Source organism: Staurois parvus, unplaced genomic scaffold (genome assembly GCF_062004578.1).
Source record: "Staurois parvus isolate SC_StPar_1 unplaced genomic scaffold, SC_StPar_1.0 ptg000209l, whole genome shotgun sequence".
Classification (NCBI taxonomy): domain Eukaryota; kingdom Metazoa; phylum Chordata; class Amphibia; order Anura; family Ranidae; genus Staurois; species Staurois parvus.
In genome coordinates, this window is record NW_028318005.1 from 10,725,175 (window position 1) to 10,744,018 (window position 18,844).

At 42.0% G+C, this 18,844-nt stretch overlaps 1 protein-coding gene across 1 annotated transcript in view; it reads right to left on the minus strand.

The window, feature by feature from the left end:
- The window catches only part of LOC149461159 (monoacylglycerol lipase abhd6-A-like), a 29,838-nt gene extending 11,731 nt beyond the window's left edge, over positions 1-18,107 (minus strand). Inside the window, 5 exon segments of the mRNA XM_089678765.1 lie at positions 4,079-4,239; positions 7,881-8,013; positions 13,352-13,465; positions 14,996-15,152; positions 17,622-18,107. Of these exon segments, the coding sequence (XP_089534891.1) occupies positions 4,079-4,239; positions 7,881-8,013; positions 13,352-13,465; positions 14,996-15,152; positions 17,622-17,827 (771 nt within the window). The 5' untranslated portion in view covers positions 17,828-18,107.
- Positions 18,108-18,844: the final 737 nt, after the last annotated feature.

An 18,844-nucleotide genomic window follows, 5' to 3' on the forward strand; every position in this document is an offset into this window, starting at 1 on the left:
CCATAGTTCATTCACACTGCATACAGAGGTACGGGCAACAGAGCTGCACAGTGTGTGCAGCAGCCTGGCACGGCACCTGCGATCAGCTCCCAGTTTTATAAACCATGTCCCATTTAAAAAAAAAATAATGCACATTTTTTACCTGCAAAAAAAATTTGCATTTATTATTTTTATGTAAAGGTGAACTTAGCCTTTAAAAAACATTTTCAGTTTAAGTTCTGCTTTAGGTTCGGAATTATGACAGGGAAGTTTCACTGCTGGAGTATCATTTTCATGACATTTTAGAAAAGAGTGGCTCATTGGGTCCAGCCCTAACCAAAATATCACATTTCAGTGGAATGGCCCTTTAAATGTTACTAAACCCAGGACCCCGCATTCACTATTTCTGGTCTCCCACAGTACACAGAACATGGAAGTGCAATTATTTATTTTAGTAAATATAAACTGCTAAATACCTTTTCTCATCAGCAGTTAGAGCAAACTTCTAGCAGTGTCCAGCCGAACACATGTTAAAGCTTGTAGTTTTCATTTTGCTCTAGGAGGATGCAGAACTCCTGACCTCTGTCTGGACAGTGTTGATTGGCCCTGTGCTGATCACATGCACTCTCAAAAGAAAAAATAAAAACCTCTCTAGCAATACGCACCAAACTGAACATGTGCAGAGTGTCTCCACACCATATGTCTTATCAGGAGATAAGAGGGGGAGACTGGAAGAAGGGGAGGATCAAGGGGAGGATCAAAGTCAGGATCAAACAGCGTTTTTATACAATGCAGAGGATTAACCCCTTAGGTTCCACAGTGAGTATAACAAGCATGCTTTACTGCATATACAGACTGATTTTACTGTTGTGGGTTTAGTAACACTAAATGTAAAAGGTGTAACTTCTATGTTTCCTATAGGAATTTCCCATACAGAAAAGTTCCAGATAAGGAAATGACCAGGTTTCCTAGATACAGTGTGCCTCCTTTCTACTCAGATAGACCAGAGTTATGTATTATGGCTGAGGCACTAGCTGAGAGCCCCCAGACGCACACATGGTTCTCACTGTCAATCCCTGCTACCCACTGCCATCTGTGCAGACCAGGCTGAAAATAGCTCAGATTATGCTGTATTATGAAATGAACATTAGCTCGGTCTACCCATACGAAGAGAGATTTTATCAGCAGCAGATCTGAAAAAAACGTCACGTGGTCAAATCTAACAAACAACAGCGTTTCCTGGACTGTCATAAATAAAAATGATGCTTGAAAAACTTTCTTGCCACCAGGTGCTTTGATGGGTCTCATTTATCAATATGTCTGTTATGTCTGGGGAACAACTAATCAGATTCAAACCAGGAACATTACATTTGGACAGTGGATGGTTCAATTACTGTCTCTGGGCAATACATAAAGTTCTCATTGCAAAGTCTATTAGGGGAATTCATAAAAGTGTCTAAGGTGTTCTTTAAAATTCTGATGTGACTCCACACAAATGTTGGTGCGGGCAACAGATTCATGTAGCTATTGTAAACAGGTTCTCCTGTACTGAGAATTACTTATTCTGATTTTACTGCACACTGTGAGCTTTCCACATGTGCACTAGAAGCTGCAGCAAGTCGTATCAAGTCAGCTTCATTTTCTGGCTGGAGGACATCAAGCATCACCTAGCACTTTTTTCCTCAGCCTGCCTGTCCTTAGCCCACCCCTTATTGGATTTCAAGTTTTTCAGTCAATGAGGCTCAGCATCACATGCAGGCATTAGCACCGCTTCCTGTTTTCAGGAAGCTATGCCTGCACCCTGTCAGCCCCTCCCACCTGTCATGATCTGCCAGATTGCATAGAGATACACAGAGACCAGTCATGTCACTGGGTCTAAAATAAGATATGTAATGAAAACAGAAATGTTTTATTTAAAAGAGTTTCTTAACCCCTTCACGCCTAAGGGTAAAACAAATCTAAATGCCTAAGCACAATTTTGCAACGTTGACATGTGTTAGTAAAGCTGTACATATCATCACAACTACTTTGTACATCCAGGTGAATTATACCTTGTTTTTTTCAGGACAAATTGGGCTTTCATTTGGTGGTAAATGGTAATGGAGATCTCCTGATTTTTTTTTTATTATCAAAGGAAAACTGGCCCAAAATAGTAAAAAAAAAAAATACTTTTTTTTTATTTAGCAGTGTGTTTCTTGCTACTACCATAACCTACCACCAAAGAACAACCCAAAAGAAATTCTCCAGCTCTTGACGATCGCAGCGATACCATATATGTGTTTGTTATTTGTTGTTTGTAGCCGTAGTACAGCCAAGAAACAATAGCGCACATTTTGTTTTTGTCTTTTTTTTTTTTACCTAAAACACACAGACACTGACATTAACACTAATCCTGACCTTTGACCCTGACCTTGACCCAAACACTAACCCTGGCACTGAACTAGATCAAACCTTGATCTAGGTATTTTTTCTTTTATTTTTTAATATTTATTTATATTTTTTTTTATTTTACAAACATTTTTTTCCCTCTATGCCAGGAGTTAGAGATACAATGTATCTCTATCCTCCATTCATAGAGAGAGAAAAAACAAGGGGGCCGTGCTGTACAGTGACTGATCACTGTGATAGCCAATCAGAGGCTATCACAGCGATCATGTGACCCAGAATCGAGAGTCCCGAGTCCCGATCATTAGAATGGGACCCGGTGCTCTCAGTGCGGTGCGCTCTCAGCACAAAGACAGGTGTGCAAATATGCGACCCCACCCTAAAAAGCCCAGTTCTGTGAGGCCACATATTTGTGTTACGTCGGTGCAAAATGGTGCAAATAAAAATGTTGCTGAGGGGGGAAAAGGAGGTGCCAGAAAAGGCCAAAACTACTAGATTAAACTTCAGCTTTAAAGTGATTGTAAAGGCTGAAGGTTTTTTTACCTGAAGGTTTTTCGTGCAGCAGCCCCCCCCGCCCCCCCCCCAGCCCTCTCAATACTTACCTGAGCCTTGCAATCCAGCAATGTGAATGACAGCCTCGGCTGTCCTGAGTCTCTGCCTCCTTATTGGCTGAGACAGCAAGCGGGAGCCATTGGCTCCTGTTGCTGTCAATCACGGCAAGTCAGCCAATGAGGAGAGGGTAGCTCCGTGTGTGATTGGACACACGGAGCAGCGGGTGTCCCCATAGCAAGCTGCTTGCTGTGGGGGCACCCGACAGACAGGAGGAGCCATGAGAGCCTGTAGGGGACCCAAGATGAGGAGGATCCAGGCTGCTGTGTGCAAAACCACTGCACACAGCAGGTAAGTACAGACATGTTTGTTATTTTACAAAAAAAAAAAACCCTTTAGAATTGCTTTAAATATTGTACTCAATAGTCACAAAGAATATAAATGCACTTTGTGTTCCTCAAATGCTTTTGCAAACCCAGTTATTACCTTATTAAAAGTAGCAGTGTCATCACTGCTGTGCTGTACGTGTGCAGGAGGGACCCAATAGACCTGATCACTTGTGTTTAGACAATATTTGCTTATCCCAAAGTTGCGTCTGTTTAGAATAAAAAACTGTCTTGTCTACAGTGATAAATCTGAATTTGTAAATCTGTCTCAGATGTTTTCCCAGTTTCATTGGTGCAGTGGAGGTCCGCAAATAAAACTATTGCACAGGCTAAATGAGAGGCAACCTGATCTGAGTCTATACGGGCTATACGGGCACAGTGGCTAAATGGTTAGCACTTCCTCCTGGCAGTACTAGGGTCAATGGTTCAAATCCCAGCCACGGCACCACCTGCCTGGAGTTTGCATGTTCTCCCTGTGCCTGCGTGGGTTTCCTCCGGGTACTCCGGTTTCCTCCCACACTCCAAAAGACATGCTGGTAGGTTAATTGGCTCCTGTCTAAATTGGCCCTAATATGTGTATGTATGAATGTAAGTTAGGGACCTTAGATTGTACACCCCTTGAGGGTTAGGGACTGATGTGAATGTACAATATTTGTATGTAAAGCGCTGTGTAAATTGACGGCGCTATATAAGTACCTGAAATAAATAAATAAATATTATATGTGTCACCAATTTACTCAATAAATGTCCCCCAGTTCTGTGTAGTCAGCACCATTTACCTGCTGTGGAATCTTAAAGCGGACATACGAGCACAGTTTCATCATCTGCTCCATCTCTTCTGCAGTGGATGGAATGAGGGGGATTTTTGGATTTTCTTCTCCAGATTCTTTTAAGTCCTGTAGCTGTTTCAGGAATTTGCTTTCTGTCGGATACTGTAGACCTAATCATTGAGAATTAAAAAAGACAAGAAAAATAAACAAGAAATGGCCACATTTCAATACATGTATGGCAATTCCTGTTCAGGAGAAGTCGATCTATCGATTGACTTTTCATAAACGAGATTGTTGGAAATTCCCTGCTTGATCAGCCATGCTGCCAATGGGCTGCAGCACTGATCAGTGTATTCTGATGAAGGGAGAGTCAGCTGTCAGATTACAAAGACACAAGGGGAGGATTTTTCCATTCACCTCGACTGTGTGGATGGGGAAACCAGCTCAGTTTTTTTCTGAGTAATGAATGGCCAGCCTTAGATAGCCTTTTATTTCATCAGGTTCGGTCAGCACCAACTCGCAGAGATTCATTACCCCGCGGAGTAATAAAAACCAAAAAAAACTGTCATATACAGTATTGACTTTTTTTGGTTAAACGTGCATTAATTTGACTAATATTGGCTTACTTGGGGGTTAAAGTGACACCATCAGCACAGACTCACTTATATAGAATTACATACCTGCTGAAGGAAATCACTGTACTTTGGGTAGACCCATTTGTTGAAAAGCCGTTTCTATGCTAGTTACTTGGCACTGCAGGTATTTGACCGGTCAGATGGGTGGAATACCTGGTTCCCCACAAGCTGTGGTTCTTCCTGTCAACTCATATGTCCTGTAGTGATGTATGAGACGACGGGAAATCCACAGCATGCGGTCAGGGAACAGGTATTTCACACACCTGGAACTGGCAGCGTTTTAACAAATGGGCCACTGAAAAGGTATAGTGACTCTTGTATTAACATGCTTGTTTAGAATTCTATAAAATGAGTCCTGTGTCGACAAGGTCACTTTAAAGAATAATTTGAAAAGCAGATTTACAGGTAGATATAAAAACCTCATAATAAATCAAATTCTGCAGTCATTAAAAAATCCTTAAAGCTGAACTTCAGCCGGCTTCCAAAAGAAAAAAAAAAAAAAAAAAAAAAAAACACTCGATATTGCCTCTTCCCAGTCCCCCATTCCCCACACACACTCCTTGCTCATAAGCATTCTGTAGCTCATTCTCAAATATAAATAAAGTTTATAACACAAGCTATGGACACGGGATGCATAGGTGTTCTGTCCATCTGTATGCAGGCAGCCCAATTTATGGGCAGCACAGCGGCGTCAGACCCCCAGCCCTTCTCACCAACTTGTGACTGAAGGACTAGCCAATCTAAAACCGCGCTGTCACGTGCGTAACAATGCCACGCTCAGCTACAACCTGCACAAAGATTTTCCAGCTCACTGGACCACAATCCATGTGCCGCAGCCTGAGAGCGATTGTTACTGGGTCAGGTTAATTACGCAATTAATCCTTCACACTGCCACCACCGCCTTTTTGTACAGAGTAGGAGGAAACTGGCCAATCTTAGTAGTAACACTATGATGTTTGAATAAGCATCTGTATACACACTGCCACCGCAGGCAGATGTATGCAGAAGTTTAAATCACACAGTAGCGCTCTTCAGAGACAGGGATTCTTGGTTTGCATTAAAGAGCTTTAGAAACAGTTAAACACTTTTCAGAAAATAGGATTTATTACTAAAAAGGTCAAAATGGTGCAATAAAAATATTTACAGAAAAAGCTGTAGCATATATATATATATATATATATATATATATATATATATATATATATATACATATATATATATATATACAGAGAGCAATAACACAGCAGAGAAGTTTAGAGAGGTAGAATACTTGCCAGACTAATGGGTTTCAGCAGATTCAAGGGTCCTGAGCAAGAGGGTACCGTTTCTCCCAAAGTTGGTTCCTGATGTGAAGAAATCTCTTCATCTTTTTCCCCAGGCATACCAGCCTTTTTCTAGGAACCCAGCAGGGTGTCTCCTTAAAGCAGAGAACCAATTGCCTCATTTGGGGAGGGGTGTTTAGGCGGGGAACTCAGGCTATGACCAAATCCCTCTCAGTTTATATCATGGTCAATAACCTTCTATAGGTGCATGCAGCAGCCTAGCCACTGGCAAGATAATATTCAGAATGATATTCTGAACGTCCAGACACCAGATATGACATATCTGGCTGTGACGGTTAAAGAGATATAGCTTTCTGCTCCCGGGTAGACGAAATCTAGGGGTGTAAGGTATCAGGTGACTTGACCTCTCTGAATATATGCTTTGTATTCTTGTACGTATTTCTTACGAGAAATTATGAAAGTGTATGGTCTCCAAATGAGATGTTTTACTGCTATCCCGGAATGCTTTTGAAGTCCAGTGACTGACGGGTTTATAGCTTTACGATCAGCTTCAGAGCAAGGAGTGGGACAGACACCCTGGCATCAGCTAATTGGGTTTACAACCATGAAGGGTATCCAGCTGTGCCCTGTGCACTCCTGAACTCAGCCACACCAGACCACCTGCCACTCAACAGAAAGGGAGGGGGCTGGTTTTGTAGTGAGAATGACACAAGATGGAGGATCTTTAGCAACATGGACGTCCGCGTCCATATTTGTGCGCACGATTGCTACAGTTAGCACTTCCGCCTGGCAGTACTAAGGTCATTGGTTTGAATCCCAACCATGTCACCACCTGCCTGGAGTTTGCATGTTCTCCCTGTGCCTGCGTGGGTTTCTTTCGGGTACTCCGGTTTCCTCCTACACTCCAAAGACATCCTGGCAGGTTAATTGGATCCTGTCTAAATTTTCCCTAGTATGTGTATGAATGAATGTAAGTTAGGGACCTTAGACTGTACACCCCTTGAGGGTTAGGGACTGATGTGAATGTACAACATATATGTAAAGCGCTGCATAAATTGACGGCGCTATCCAAGTATCTGAAATAAATAAATAAAATAATATCTATTGGGATGCAGTGGCTGCCTGGACACAGCCACTAATACCTATTGTACATCAGTGTGGGTGCTGGTGCATTTGGGTGTGTGTCCCTGAACTCACACTGTCTGCATTCTGGGATACACATCTGCACCCGCATGGATGTCAAATTGGGCGCAGTGGCTGTGTCTGTTCAGCTGCTGCATCCCAGTTGACATGAAAGGGACTGCCTGCATGCAGATGCACAGTCCTGTGCAGGCAAACACACCCCTTTGCTTGGCTGCATGCTTAAGTACATAAGAAAGTCCTTTTCGTGTCACAGTGCTCTGATCTACAGAGTTGAAATGCTGGTACCTCTAGGATTTGGGTGGTGAATAGTGAAGGTAAAGTAAAGGCATCAGAAAGCAAGCAGTGAGATAACATTTAGGAACAAGTGGTGGTTATATAATCATTTTTATGCCTATGAGGATCTGTAAAAACATAATTAACAGTTTTTGTAATATAGCTACACTATTTTTTTTTGTTGGGGGGGGGGGGGGGGATTTAAAATTATATATTTATTTCATAATTTAGAAAAACAACTTGAAATGCTAAATAATTATGAAATACTTATACTTTTCTATTAAGTACACCCTGTTATTTTTATTAACATGTGCCTACAAAGTCGACAATAGCCTGTCAGCCTGTAGGTCATATACGTATCTGACATTCCAATTGATACTTTACATAATAACATGATTAAGGGTTACATTCATACATCACAGGAAAGCACAACTGATCCAGCCCAGAAGTGGTAAACATGTGATTATTGGGACTTACCTGCAGGACAAATTAGAGTCAAACTGCCAATGTCTTTTGGATACTGAGCAGCGTATACCCCGGCCACACTACCACCCATCGATGTACCAACAAGATGGAAAGGCCTCTTGTTCAGGTTTATGCTCTCAACAAACTGTCAAGGAAGAAAACGTGTTATCCTAAATATGACACATTAGCTTAATGCAAATCGGTTTTGCCGGTAGTTTTCTGGGGGAGGCTCCGACACCACAGAACAACACAATTGTAAGTAGCAGCAGTTGAAGAACATGGATGAGACTCTATAAGAGGCAGACAAATGGTACAGGTAGAAAAGAGGAGTAGCCAAACACAGAACACGGGGAGAAGACATAGAAGGCAGAGTAGGAGCTGATCTTTAACCAGGAGGAAAGATGAAGAGGAAGAGAAAGAGCTTATCATAGATTGGAGACTAAAGAGAGGAGGAAGAGTGGGAGCTTATTGGGAACAGTGGGAAAGAGAGAGGAGCAGAGTGGGAGCTTATTGAGGAAGCAGGAAAGAGAGCGGAAGCAGAGTGAGAGCTTATTGTGAACAGAGGGAAAGAGAGAGGAGGCAGAGTGGGAGCTTATTGAGGATGGCTGGAGGCAGATTGGGAGCTTATTGAGGATGGCTGGAGGCAGATTGGGAGCTTATTGAGGACGGTGGAGAGGCAGAGTGGGAGCTTACTGTGGACCATGGGAATAAGAGAGGAGGCAGAGTGAGAGCTCATTATGGACTAGATAAAAATGAGAGGAGGCAGAGTAAGAGCTGAGCATGTTAAGAAGTAGGTGCTATGCCAAGAAATAATCCCCACAAAAGGTGGAATGTCGGTGCTCTGGCTCTGTGTGTTTTCCCAGCAGAGATGCAACTGAATGATTAAGATTGGTATAGCTGGCACTCGTCTTCCCGAATAATAAACTTTATTGAACAAGTAAAATGTGCATATAAAATGGCTTACGCATTTTGGCAATAAGCCTTAGTCATAGCCATGACTAAGGCTTATTGCCGAAGTGCGTAAGCCATTCCAGAGCCAGGAAAAAGAGGGGAGACAGAGTGGCAGCTTTTCATAGACCAGGAAGAAAGGGCAGAGGTAGGAGTAAAGAAAGGAATATGGGGAAAAAAAGAAATGAGGCAAAGTGGAAGCTGATCATGGACTTTCTGAGGAAAGCAGAGGAAACAGAGTGGGAGCTGATTATAGATTTGGGGAGGAAGAGGAAGGTGAAAGAGCTGGAGTCAATCTTTGACTGGGGAAGACAAAGATGGAAGATGGGAGCTGATCATGGACTGGGGGGGGGGGGGGGGAGGGAAGGCAAAGTGGGAGCTGATCATGGATCAGGAAAAAGAAAATAGACCAAATGGGAGCAGATTATGAATCAGGAAAGAGATGAGAGAGAAGGCAGAGTGTTTGCTGCTCATGGAATAGGAGGTAAAGAAAAAAAGGCAGAGTGGGAGCTGATCAAGGCTCTTAATTTATGTTAAGTACATGTAAAAGTGCATTAAAAATGATCTGTCAGAGAGGAATAACCCATGAAGATTTTGGAAACATTTTCATTCACCATTTCCCATTGACAAACAACAATTGCTTTAAAGTGTACCTGTCAGCTTTACTTACGTTACCCATAAACAATACAGTGTGGTCGATTGTGTGAGCACTATCTAGAAGCCAAATTTTTATTCTCTTTTTGGAAGTTGGTTGCATAACATTAATCCTTGAAATCCTTTTCTAATGACCCATGCACACGATAAGAAAATTTTGTGTCAATTTCCGTACGAGGAACAATCGCCAATTATCTGATAGTTAGTATTGTGCTTTCAATAGCCAATTCCGACTTTTCGGACAACAAAAACTGAGGGTGCAAGCTATAAAACTTTTATTGTACGTAAACACAATGTCCGATTTTCATTTAATGTGTACAGTAATCATATGGAAATAATTGAATAGAAAAAAAATGAGCGTGATCAGAAGCAAAGAAGGACCCTACACTTCCTCTTCTACTAGTACGTAGCTACATTTGCCTACTTTTTCCTTTGTCAGGCTAGCATTTTCTCACAAGTCAATACCATTCCGACTACATCATGATTTGCGCTTTTATGAAAAATCAGACATTTGGTCGTCCAATTTTCTCATTAAGCTTTAGAACTACAGAGGGTGGTGCCCAGAGCCAGGAAACACTTGGCCTGATGTTCTGAGTGATCAGATTTTGGGTTTTTAACAAAACATGAATACTGACATTCAAAGGGATTTCATAAACATGGTAGCTAGCTGGACAAAATGAATGCCAAATGTAGGCAATAAAAGAAGTACTTCTGAGCTGTATTTTCTAAATTAAGAGGTAAATCTTGATGGCTTGGAGCATACCTTTGAATTAGTAACATTTTCAGGTAATTAGGTTACAATGGTAGTACATTCAAAGATGAAATGATAATTATGACATTAATTCACGAGGATGTGTTTTGTTAAATTCATCACAACTTTGCCTGAGCTTTTTGATTCTATTAAGTGAAAGATGAAGCAGATGGAATGTAATCATCTTAGACGTGGCATGACAGGGAAGATTTTAATCTGGGAAGAATTAGGGAGCAGTGGCAGATCTGTAGAAGAGAATGTGACGTGTTTATCAGCAAGAGCAATTTATCAGAGTGCTGTTAATGTGATTTTGTTGTTCTTCCTCACATCAGATTTACATTCACAAATACATTTATGGAACAGTTACGTAGTTGTGTTGAAGCTGGCTTCAAGGTTGAGCAGAGCTTAGGGGCTCACCAGTCCTCTGTTTTTAAATATCACATCAGATGATAATATTTTAGAAAGCCACAAACTAATTCATAGCTGTGAGCACTGCTGTCATCAGGGGAGAATTCTGACCAAATAATTACATTAGTTAGGCATTGCATGTGATGATCTTCAAATGAATCCTACAAAATAAACTTCAGCTCATGTAGGGTTCAGTATGAAGTACGTTTCGCATTTCAAGCCTAAGTTTGCATCTCTTAAAGAGTAGCTCTCGTCCATGCCTTACATTTTAGTTTTAAATAGACTGAAGAAGGATTACAATCTATGTCAGATTTTTTACTGCTGTCTTCTTTCAAGTTGAAAATGGTTGTAAACCCTTACATATACCCAGAGAAGAGAATAGCCTCAGATGATACACAGAGATGATATGTAAGCTGTACCTGTTTATCTGCAGCCCTCTGTCTTGTACAGCCTTCTAAAGTATACACTTTACACAGAATTTCTGATTGTCAGAAGTTGGGGGGCTTTGATGTCACGCTCCACAGCACAGAGGGAACAGCTGTGGAATGGACACCCCCCTCATCACAGTCTCATAAGGAAACATGGACAGCTGAGGCTGTCTATCACAGGCTGTGTCCTGGAGCATCCTTCCCTTCCCCCTGGATCCCTTGGAGTCGGCATCAACTGTCAGAAGTGCAGATAGCAGAGGAAGGAGAAAGGAGACAGAAATCACACTAAGTGTTTTGGATTGAGGCATGTACACACTATAGAATGGTTTGCTTTGTTCATTTTTTTATTTCGGCAGTGTACAACCACTTTTCTCATTATACCTTGTCTCTGGAATAGCAGTCACCAGAGAAAAGTCTTCAATAAAAACACAGAGACAGCAATATAAACCTGAGATAGGTATTAACTCTTCCTCCTTCTATCCAAAAGTAAAATAAAAGGGCCTCCTACCTAGACATTTGTTCATGTGAATATTGTTGAAGGAGAAAATCATCTCATTTAATTGTTATAGTTTCAACAGAAATCACATTACTAAATAACTAGGTAACTGGCCCCAAAGTAGGCAAAAGAGGATACCCAGAACAGCATTTTGTCCTGGATAGAACTTTATGTTAGCCCATCTTAATTCACCAATCCAATCCACCGAGAATGGTAACTTTTAAACAAAGAGTGATGCATTTTCATGGACACAGATTCCCATGACAGGCCAGATAGTAGGTGTTCCTATGGAGGTGGTTCACATACATGCAATTAAACTGCACTGCGTTTTGACTGCATTTCTAAAAGGAGTCCTGTGAGAGTTTGGAGCGATACACTACAAACTCACAGCTCATAGAGTATAGTGACCTTCTGAGATGAGAGGAATGGGTTTTTGCATAGAAGAGGGAAAACAGAGGAGGAAAACAAGAAAAAAAATATTCTGAACCAATGGACTGCAGACATAGTACAGGAGATGACCAGAGACTGCAGACACAGTACAGGAGATGATCAGAGACTGCGGACATAGTAAAAGGAGATGACCAGAGACTGCGGACATACTACAGGAGATGACCAGAGACTGCGGACATACTACAGGAGATGACTAGAGACTGTGAACATAGTAAAGGAGATGACCAGAGACTGCAGACGTACTACAGGAGATGACCAGAGACTGCGGACGTACTACAGGAGATGACCAGAGACTGCGGACGTACTACAGGAGATGACCAGAGAATGCGGACATACTACAGGAGATGACCAGAGACTGCGGATATACTACAGGAGATGACCAAAGACTGCGGACGTACTACAGGAGATGACCAGAGACTGCGGACGTACTACAGGGGATGACCAGAGACTGCGGACCTACTACAGGAGATGACCAGAGACTGCGGACATAGTACAGGAGATGACCAGAGACTGCGGACATAGTACAGGAGATGACCAGAGACTGCGGACATAGTACAGGAGATGACCAGAGACTGCGGACATAGTACAGGAGATGACCAGAGACTGCGGACATAGTACAGGAGATGACCAGAGACTGCGGACACAGTACAGGAGATGACCAGAGACTGTGGATACAGTACAGGAGATGACCAGAGACTGCAGACCTTTGGGGAGGGGGGGGGGGCGGGTACCCGAATTTGACAGGTACCCACTACTACTTCCGTGTAGATGTCCTCCCCCCTCCCTCCCCGTAGTATTGTGGGACATGCGATAGGTCCCTGAAGACTATGGGGCCATTCAGAAAGTGCAGCGCTTCTCACGCATGCACAGTGGGCACCCGGCTGTGAAGCGCAAGCTGTTACAGCCGGGTGCCGGCACTGAAGATGCCGGCGTGAGGGAGAGAAGACGGCCGGTGAAAGCGGAACACCACTGGACCGCGGGACAGGTAGGACCAAGGAGCGGGTTCTTCTGCACAGTAGAGCCAAGCGGCCGGCCCGGTATTCTGACACAGCAGCGGCGGGAATACCAGGCCAGCCGCTCCATATTCGCTCCATAAGACGCACACACATTTCCCCCCATTTTTGAGGGGGAAAAAGTGCGTCTTGTGGAGCGAAAAATACGGTATGTGTTTTGGGTACAATGGCCTTTTTACTTTCAAGATGAACAGTAAAATATAATCTCAGAATATAAGAATGTTCCAAAATCTTATAACCTAAAACAACATGAAACACCCCCTCCATCCACCCCAATCATTATTAGTTAATTCACCCTATTCCATTTACAGACATAACATAGTATAAGCAAGTACCTGGTGTATCCGGTTCACCTGTCCGATGACTGAGTAGTCATCGAAGGGTGAGCGCGTGGTACCTTCATGACCGGGTAGATCCACACAAATCAGATGCAAGTTCTTAGGAAGGAACTGTAAATAAACAGCATTTCTAAACGGACTATATTCACATCAGCAATATACAGTATATATACAGTACTGTGCATAAGTCATAGGCAGGTGTAAGAAATATTGTAAAATAAGAATTATTTCAGAAAAAGTGTTAGTTCCACTTATCAAAATGGAAAGTAAATGAGCAGAAGAGAAATCCAAACCAAACAAAAGTTTGGTGTGACCACACTTTGCCTTCAAAACAGCATCAATTCTTCTAGGTTGTACGCTCTAACAAGAAGGGCCCTCTGTTTCTTCTGGTACCAAATTGTATTAGAACTGTAATGTCTGCCTTAATTTTGCAAAGCGCTGCAAAAACTGTTGGTGCTTTAGAAATCCTGTATAATAGTAATAGGTGCACTTGTACTCTTGTTTTTGAAGGACCTCGGCAGGTAGGTTGTTCCAAACATCTTGGAGAACTAACCTCAGATCTTCTGTGGATGTAGGCTGCCTCAAATCCTTCTGTCTCTTCATGTAATCCCAAACAGACTCCATGATGTTGAGATCAGGGCTCTGTGGGGGCCAAACCATCACTTCCAGGACTCTTTACACTTTGTTCTTCTTTACACTGATGGTAGTTCTTAATGACATTAGCTGTATGTCTGGGGTTGTTGACCTGCTGTAGAATACATTTGGGGCCAATCATACGCATCCCCGATGGTATGGCATGATAGAGAAGTATCTGCTTGTATTTTTCAGCATTAAGGACACCATTGGTCCTGACCAATTCTCCAACTCTATTTGCAGACAGGCAGCCCCAAACTTGCAAGGATCCTCCACCATGCTTCACAGTTGCCTGCAGACACTCATTGCACTGCTCTCCAGCTCTTCACAAGCAAACTGCTGCCTGCTACAGCCAAATATTTCAAATTTTGATTCATCAGTCCAGAGCACCGACTGACATTTTTCTGCACCCAGTTCCTATGTTTTCTTGCATAGTGGAGTCACTTAGCCTTGTTTTCATGTCCTATGCACAAGGAAATATAACTGCAGCAGCTTTCATTTACCCCTCTACACCTGAATTGGTCTCTTCTAAAAGGGAAGAGCTTCAACACCTCTACGTAGTGTCAGAGCTGGGCCCCTTCCTCACACAACATCTCTACACCCAATCCTACTATTATCTGGCTCGACAGCCAGCAGAAATATGGTAGAGACATGAGGGTGCTGGCAATCTCCTTCACCACTAGGAACTGCTGGAACTTTGTATAGTCACCAGCACTTCATATAGCTAGGCACCAAATAGGAGAAGGAAAAAATGTTTCTTGAACTATATTGAGCCTTAGGACTCCTCTCCTAATTTTGAGGATTGGTTCTGCACCCCTTACCATGCTACTCTAGGCACTGGCCTGCAAGTACCATTACGATGAATAAAGCCCTGAATATAGGGAACTGGTCCACTTCTGCTTCACATATGGTTTATCAGGTTTTTTTTTTTTTTCAATCAACTCACTTCCAATATATAGCTATGAGCAATTAAATATTCCAATAAACAAGGTTAATGTCCTCTCTCACCTTGGCTATAGCCAGCCACATGTCCTTATGGGCAGAAAATCCATGTAACATAAGGATGGATGGTTTGGGCCCCGGTCTACCTCAACATGTGTAGCAGAATCTGTAGTTTCCATAGTTGGCAAATTTTACTTGCATTCCCAAGGCCCTGCGCCAGTACCTGAAACAAAGAACACGTGTCAGCACTGGAAATCACAATCAGACAAATTAAAGTGTTACTAAACCCAGGACCCCGCATCCACTATATCCGGTCTCCCACAGTACACAGAACATGGAAATGCAATTATTTTAGTAAATATAAACTGCTAAATACCTTTTCTCAGCAGTGAGAGCAGTCTTGTGACTTCTATCAGTGTCCAGCCAAGCACTAGCTAAAGCTTGTAGGAGAAGTTTAGTATAGGTCAAGTTTTTAGGGTGGAACATGTAGCATGTTCCAGCTCCTGCACCTTCTTTCCCCCCATCCACTCCCTCCATGTGACATCTGGCAGGGGATCCACTCCCTGCACCCGCTGTCACTTTTTAAAATTAGCAAGGCTATGTGGGGCTCCGCCCAAATAGCCACATCATTCATTCACAGTTTCCTGTAAGTGTTAATAAACCCAGGACCCTGCATTCACTATTTCTGGTCTTCCACAGTACACATCACATGGAAGTGCAACCATTTTAGTGAATATAAACTGCTAAATACCTTTTCTCATCAGCAGTTACAGCAGTCTTGTGACTTCCAGCAGTGTCCAGCCGAGCACATGTTAAAGCTTGTAGGAGTTTTCATTCTGCTCTAGGAGGATGCAAAACCCCTGACCTGTGCTGATTGGCCCTGTGCTGATCACATGCACTCTCCCAAAAAAAAAAAAAAACCTCTCTAGCAATACACACCAAATTGAGCATGTGCAAAATGTCTGTCTTCTCAGGAGATAAGAGCAGGTTGCTTGAAAAAGAGGAGGAACAGAGAAGAAAGGGTCAAAGGGCGTTTTTACACAATGCGGAGGATTAACCCCTTAGGTTCCACAGTGAGTATAACAAGCATGCTTTACTGCATATACAGACTGATTTTACTGTTGTGGGTTTAGTAACACTTTAATGAAATCAAATCAATTTTAGGGCTGAGCTATAATGAGAACTATGCCTATGACTGTACATTGATCTTGTCAAACTGTTAAATCTGTTAAAATAAATACTCATTTGGTAGTTAATTATCAAGGAGATTCCGGTTAGTCTCTTGGCAGTTTGTTTCAGAGTGATGGGCTTCAGAATGGGCACAACATATGGCAAAATATTGACAGGCAGAAATAACATAAGAATAGTATACAGAATCATCATATGCCTCGATATAGAGACACAGTGCAGATCAAGGTATGGGGAGTCAATCCCTGGGGTCAGCCCCCTGACCATGTTTATTGTGGTTCTCGACATCCTGAGTCCTGGCTCCCAGGAACTTTAGCTTAGTTTATACCATGCAAAGGGCAACCATGTGGTTGTGTAAAACAAAAGGTAACCTAATGCACATCCAAATCACAACCTCAGTGCATAAAGGGTTAATTCCATAGAACCACAGATTGGTTTTCCTCAAGAAAGACCCAGGAATCATACTTCCATAAATAAATAGTAGGCAGCACTCCAAACAGCTAACGTTTTGATTTTCATATATTTAAGAATGAAAGCATAGTATAAAAAACAGACAAGTACATCATTGTACATAGACAGGGAGGAGATCCAGGTTAAAAGAGTGCAGGGAGAAGAGGCTGTGGGGACTGGTCTAGCAGTGCTTAGGAGCCTGCAGGAGCAGAGGGTCGGGTAGGTAAAACTGCTTTAACAACCCCCTAGACATAAACAAACAGTTAAAGTATAACTAGGCAAACCTTCTTTTAGTTTTTGCATAGAGTGGAGAGGGATTAGAACCCCTGTCAGTTTTCTATTGAAGTCTGTGTCCCAGTTAGGGAGATTCACCTTCTCTGTTTGTTCGGTTTATCAGTGAAAGTACAAGAAAATCTCAAATTTTGGGCTGTCCCCAGAAAAGTAACAGAGGGGAAATCTTCCAATGGGGACATTAGTTCTGGTGACCTGGAAGTCCCCAAGGAATTCCCTTAATTTGCAGGGATTTCCAATCACTTCTTGTTTGACAATGGGACAAGAAGTGAAGGGAAATCTCCCCAATGGGACACAGATGGCATAAAATAAACTGAGAGGGGTTAATTTTGGGCTGTCCCCAGAAAAGGAATAGAGGGGAAATCTTCCAATGGGGACATTAGTTCTGGTGACCTGGACGTCCCCAAGGAATTCCTTTAATTTGCAGGGATTTCCGATCACTTCCTGTCTGACAATGGGACAAGAAGTGAAGGGAAATCTCCTCAATGGGACACAGATGGCAAAAAATAAACTGAGAGGGGTTAATAACCTCCCTTACTCTATCTAAAATGTAAAATAGTGTTGCCTGTAGTTCTACTTGAACCTTTGCAGTGTGCTACAAGGGATGATTTCAAGTTTCCTGGAGTTCAGCCTTTAAGAGAACAGTCACCAGTGGGCGTTTGTAATCATCAGAATCACTACTTTTGGGCTCCAGGTACCATATACTAGTGTCCTATATTACAGTGCGTGCATTTTCATCTCACATTCAATAGCGCAGCCTTACCAATAATAAATCTTGATGAGAGCGGCGGGCCACAGGAAAAAGGAAGTCACAAAAGCCAAAATCGGGATCAGCAAAGTACCTCCAGCTATTAGGAACATATTCAGTACATCCAGGTCCATGGTCCTTAGACCTTGTGCGGAAAGAGAGGAAACAGACTTTAGTGTGAAATTCAGCAGTGACAGTACAGCACTTCTTCCAATATCCATACATCTGTGTGCAGAGAATCAGCGCAGGTGTCTATAGTTCTGTAGAACATGAAATGAATGGGCAGACATATAATTTTTATGACAGAAGAATCATGAACAGCTAATTCTCAGAGCAATCATCCAGCATTAAAAAAAACAACACTATTACTCCACACTAGATTTATTCTTATATTCCTTACTTGGGCACATTTAATTTCCAATTGTTCTGTATTTTTATTGACTTACAGAAATATTTGAACACCCTGCGATTTTGAAAGTTCTACCACTTAGAAATCATGGAGGGGTCTGAAATTTACATTGTAGGTGCATTCCCACTCAGAGACAGAATTTAAAAAAAAAAAATTCAGAAAATCACATACAATCATAAAAATCATACAATGCGATTTCCTGAATTTTTTTTTAAATTCTGTCTCTCAGAGTGGGAATGCACCTACAATGTGAATTTCAGACCCCTCCATGATTTCTAAGTGGGAGAACTTGCAAAATCGCAGGGTGTTCAAATACTTCTGTTCCTCACTGTACATTGTATTGTGAATCGTTATCTTTTAGTCCTCATGCACATTGGACGTTTTACAGCGGCTGTTTTTGGCTTTGAGGGTTTTTTTCTACAGCCAGTAAACCCCCAGCATGTTATCCTATGTGTCCATGCACGAATAGACTGTAAATCAATGTTGTCTGGCAGAGGTGTTTTTTGGCTGGAAAACCCCTCAGAACTAGTTGGTTTCTAGAAGAGTTTTTTAGCTATAAAAACGCTTTAACGCTGAAAAATAGTAAATCGTGGTAAACCAGCGTTTTTGGACTTTTTTTTTTACCACAAAAAATTTTTTGCGCGGTAAAAAAAACCTCTAAAAAAAATGCAAACACGAAAAAATACAGCAAAATGCCACTAAACGCTAAAAAACGTTTTTAAACATGACTTTACATACCAGCATTATTAAAACACCCAGTGTGCATGAGCCTAATAAATCCAATTTACAGAAACTTGAAACAAATCAGCACAGCCAAGAATTATAAGAA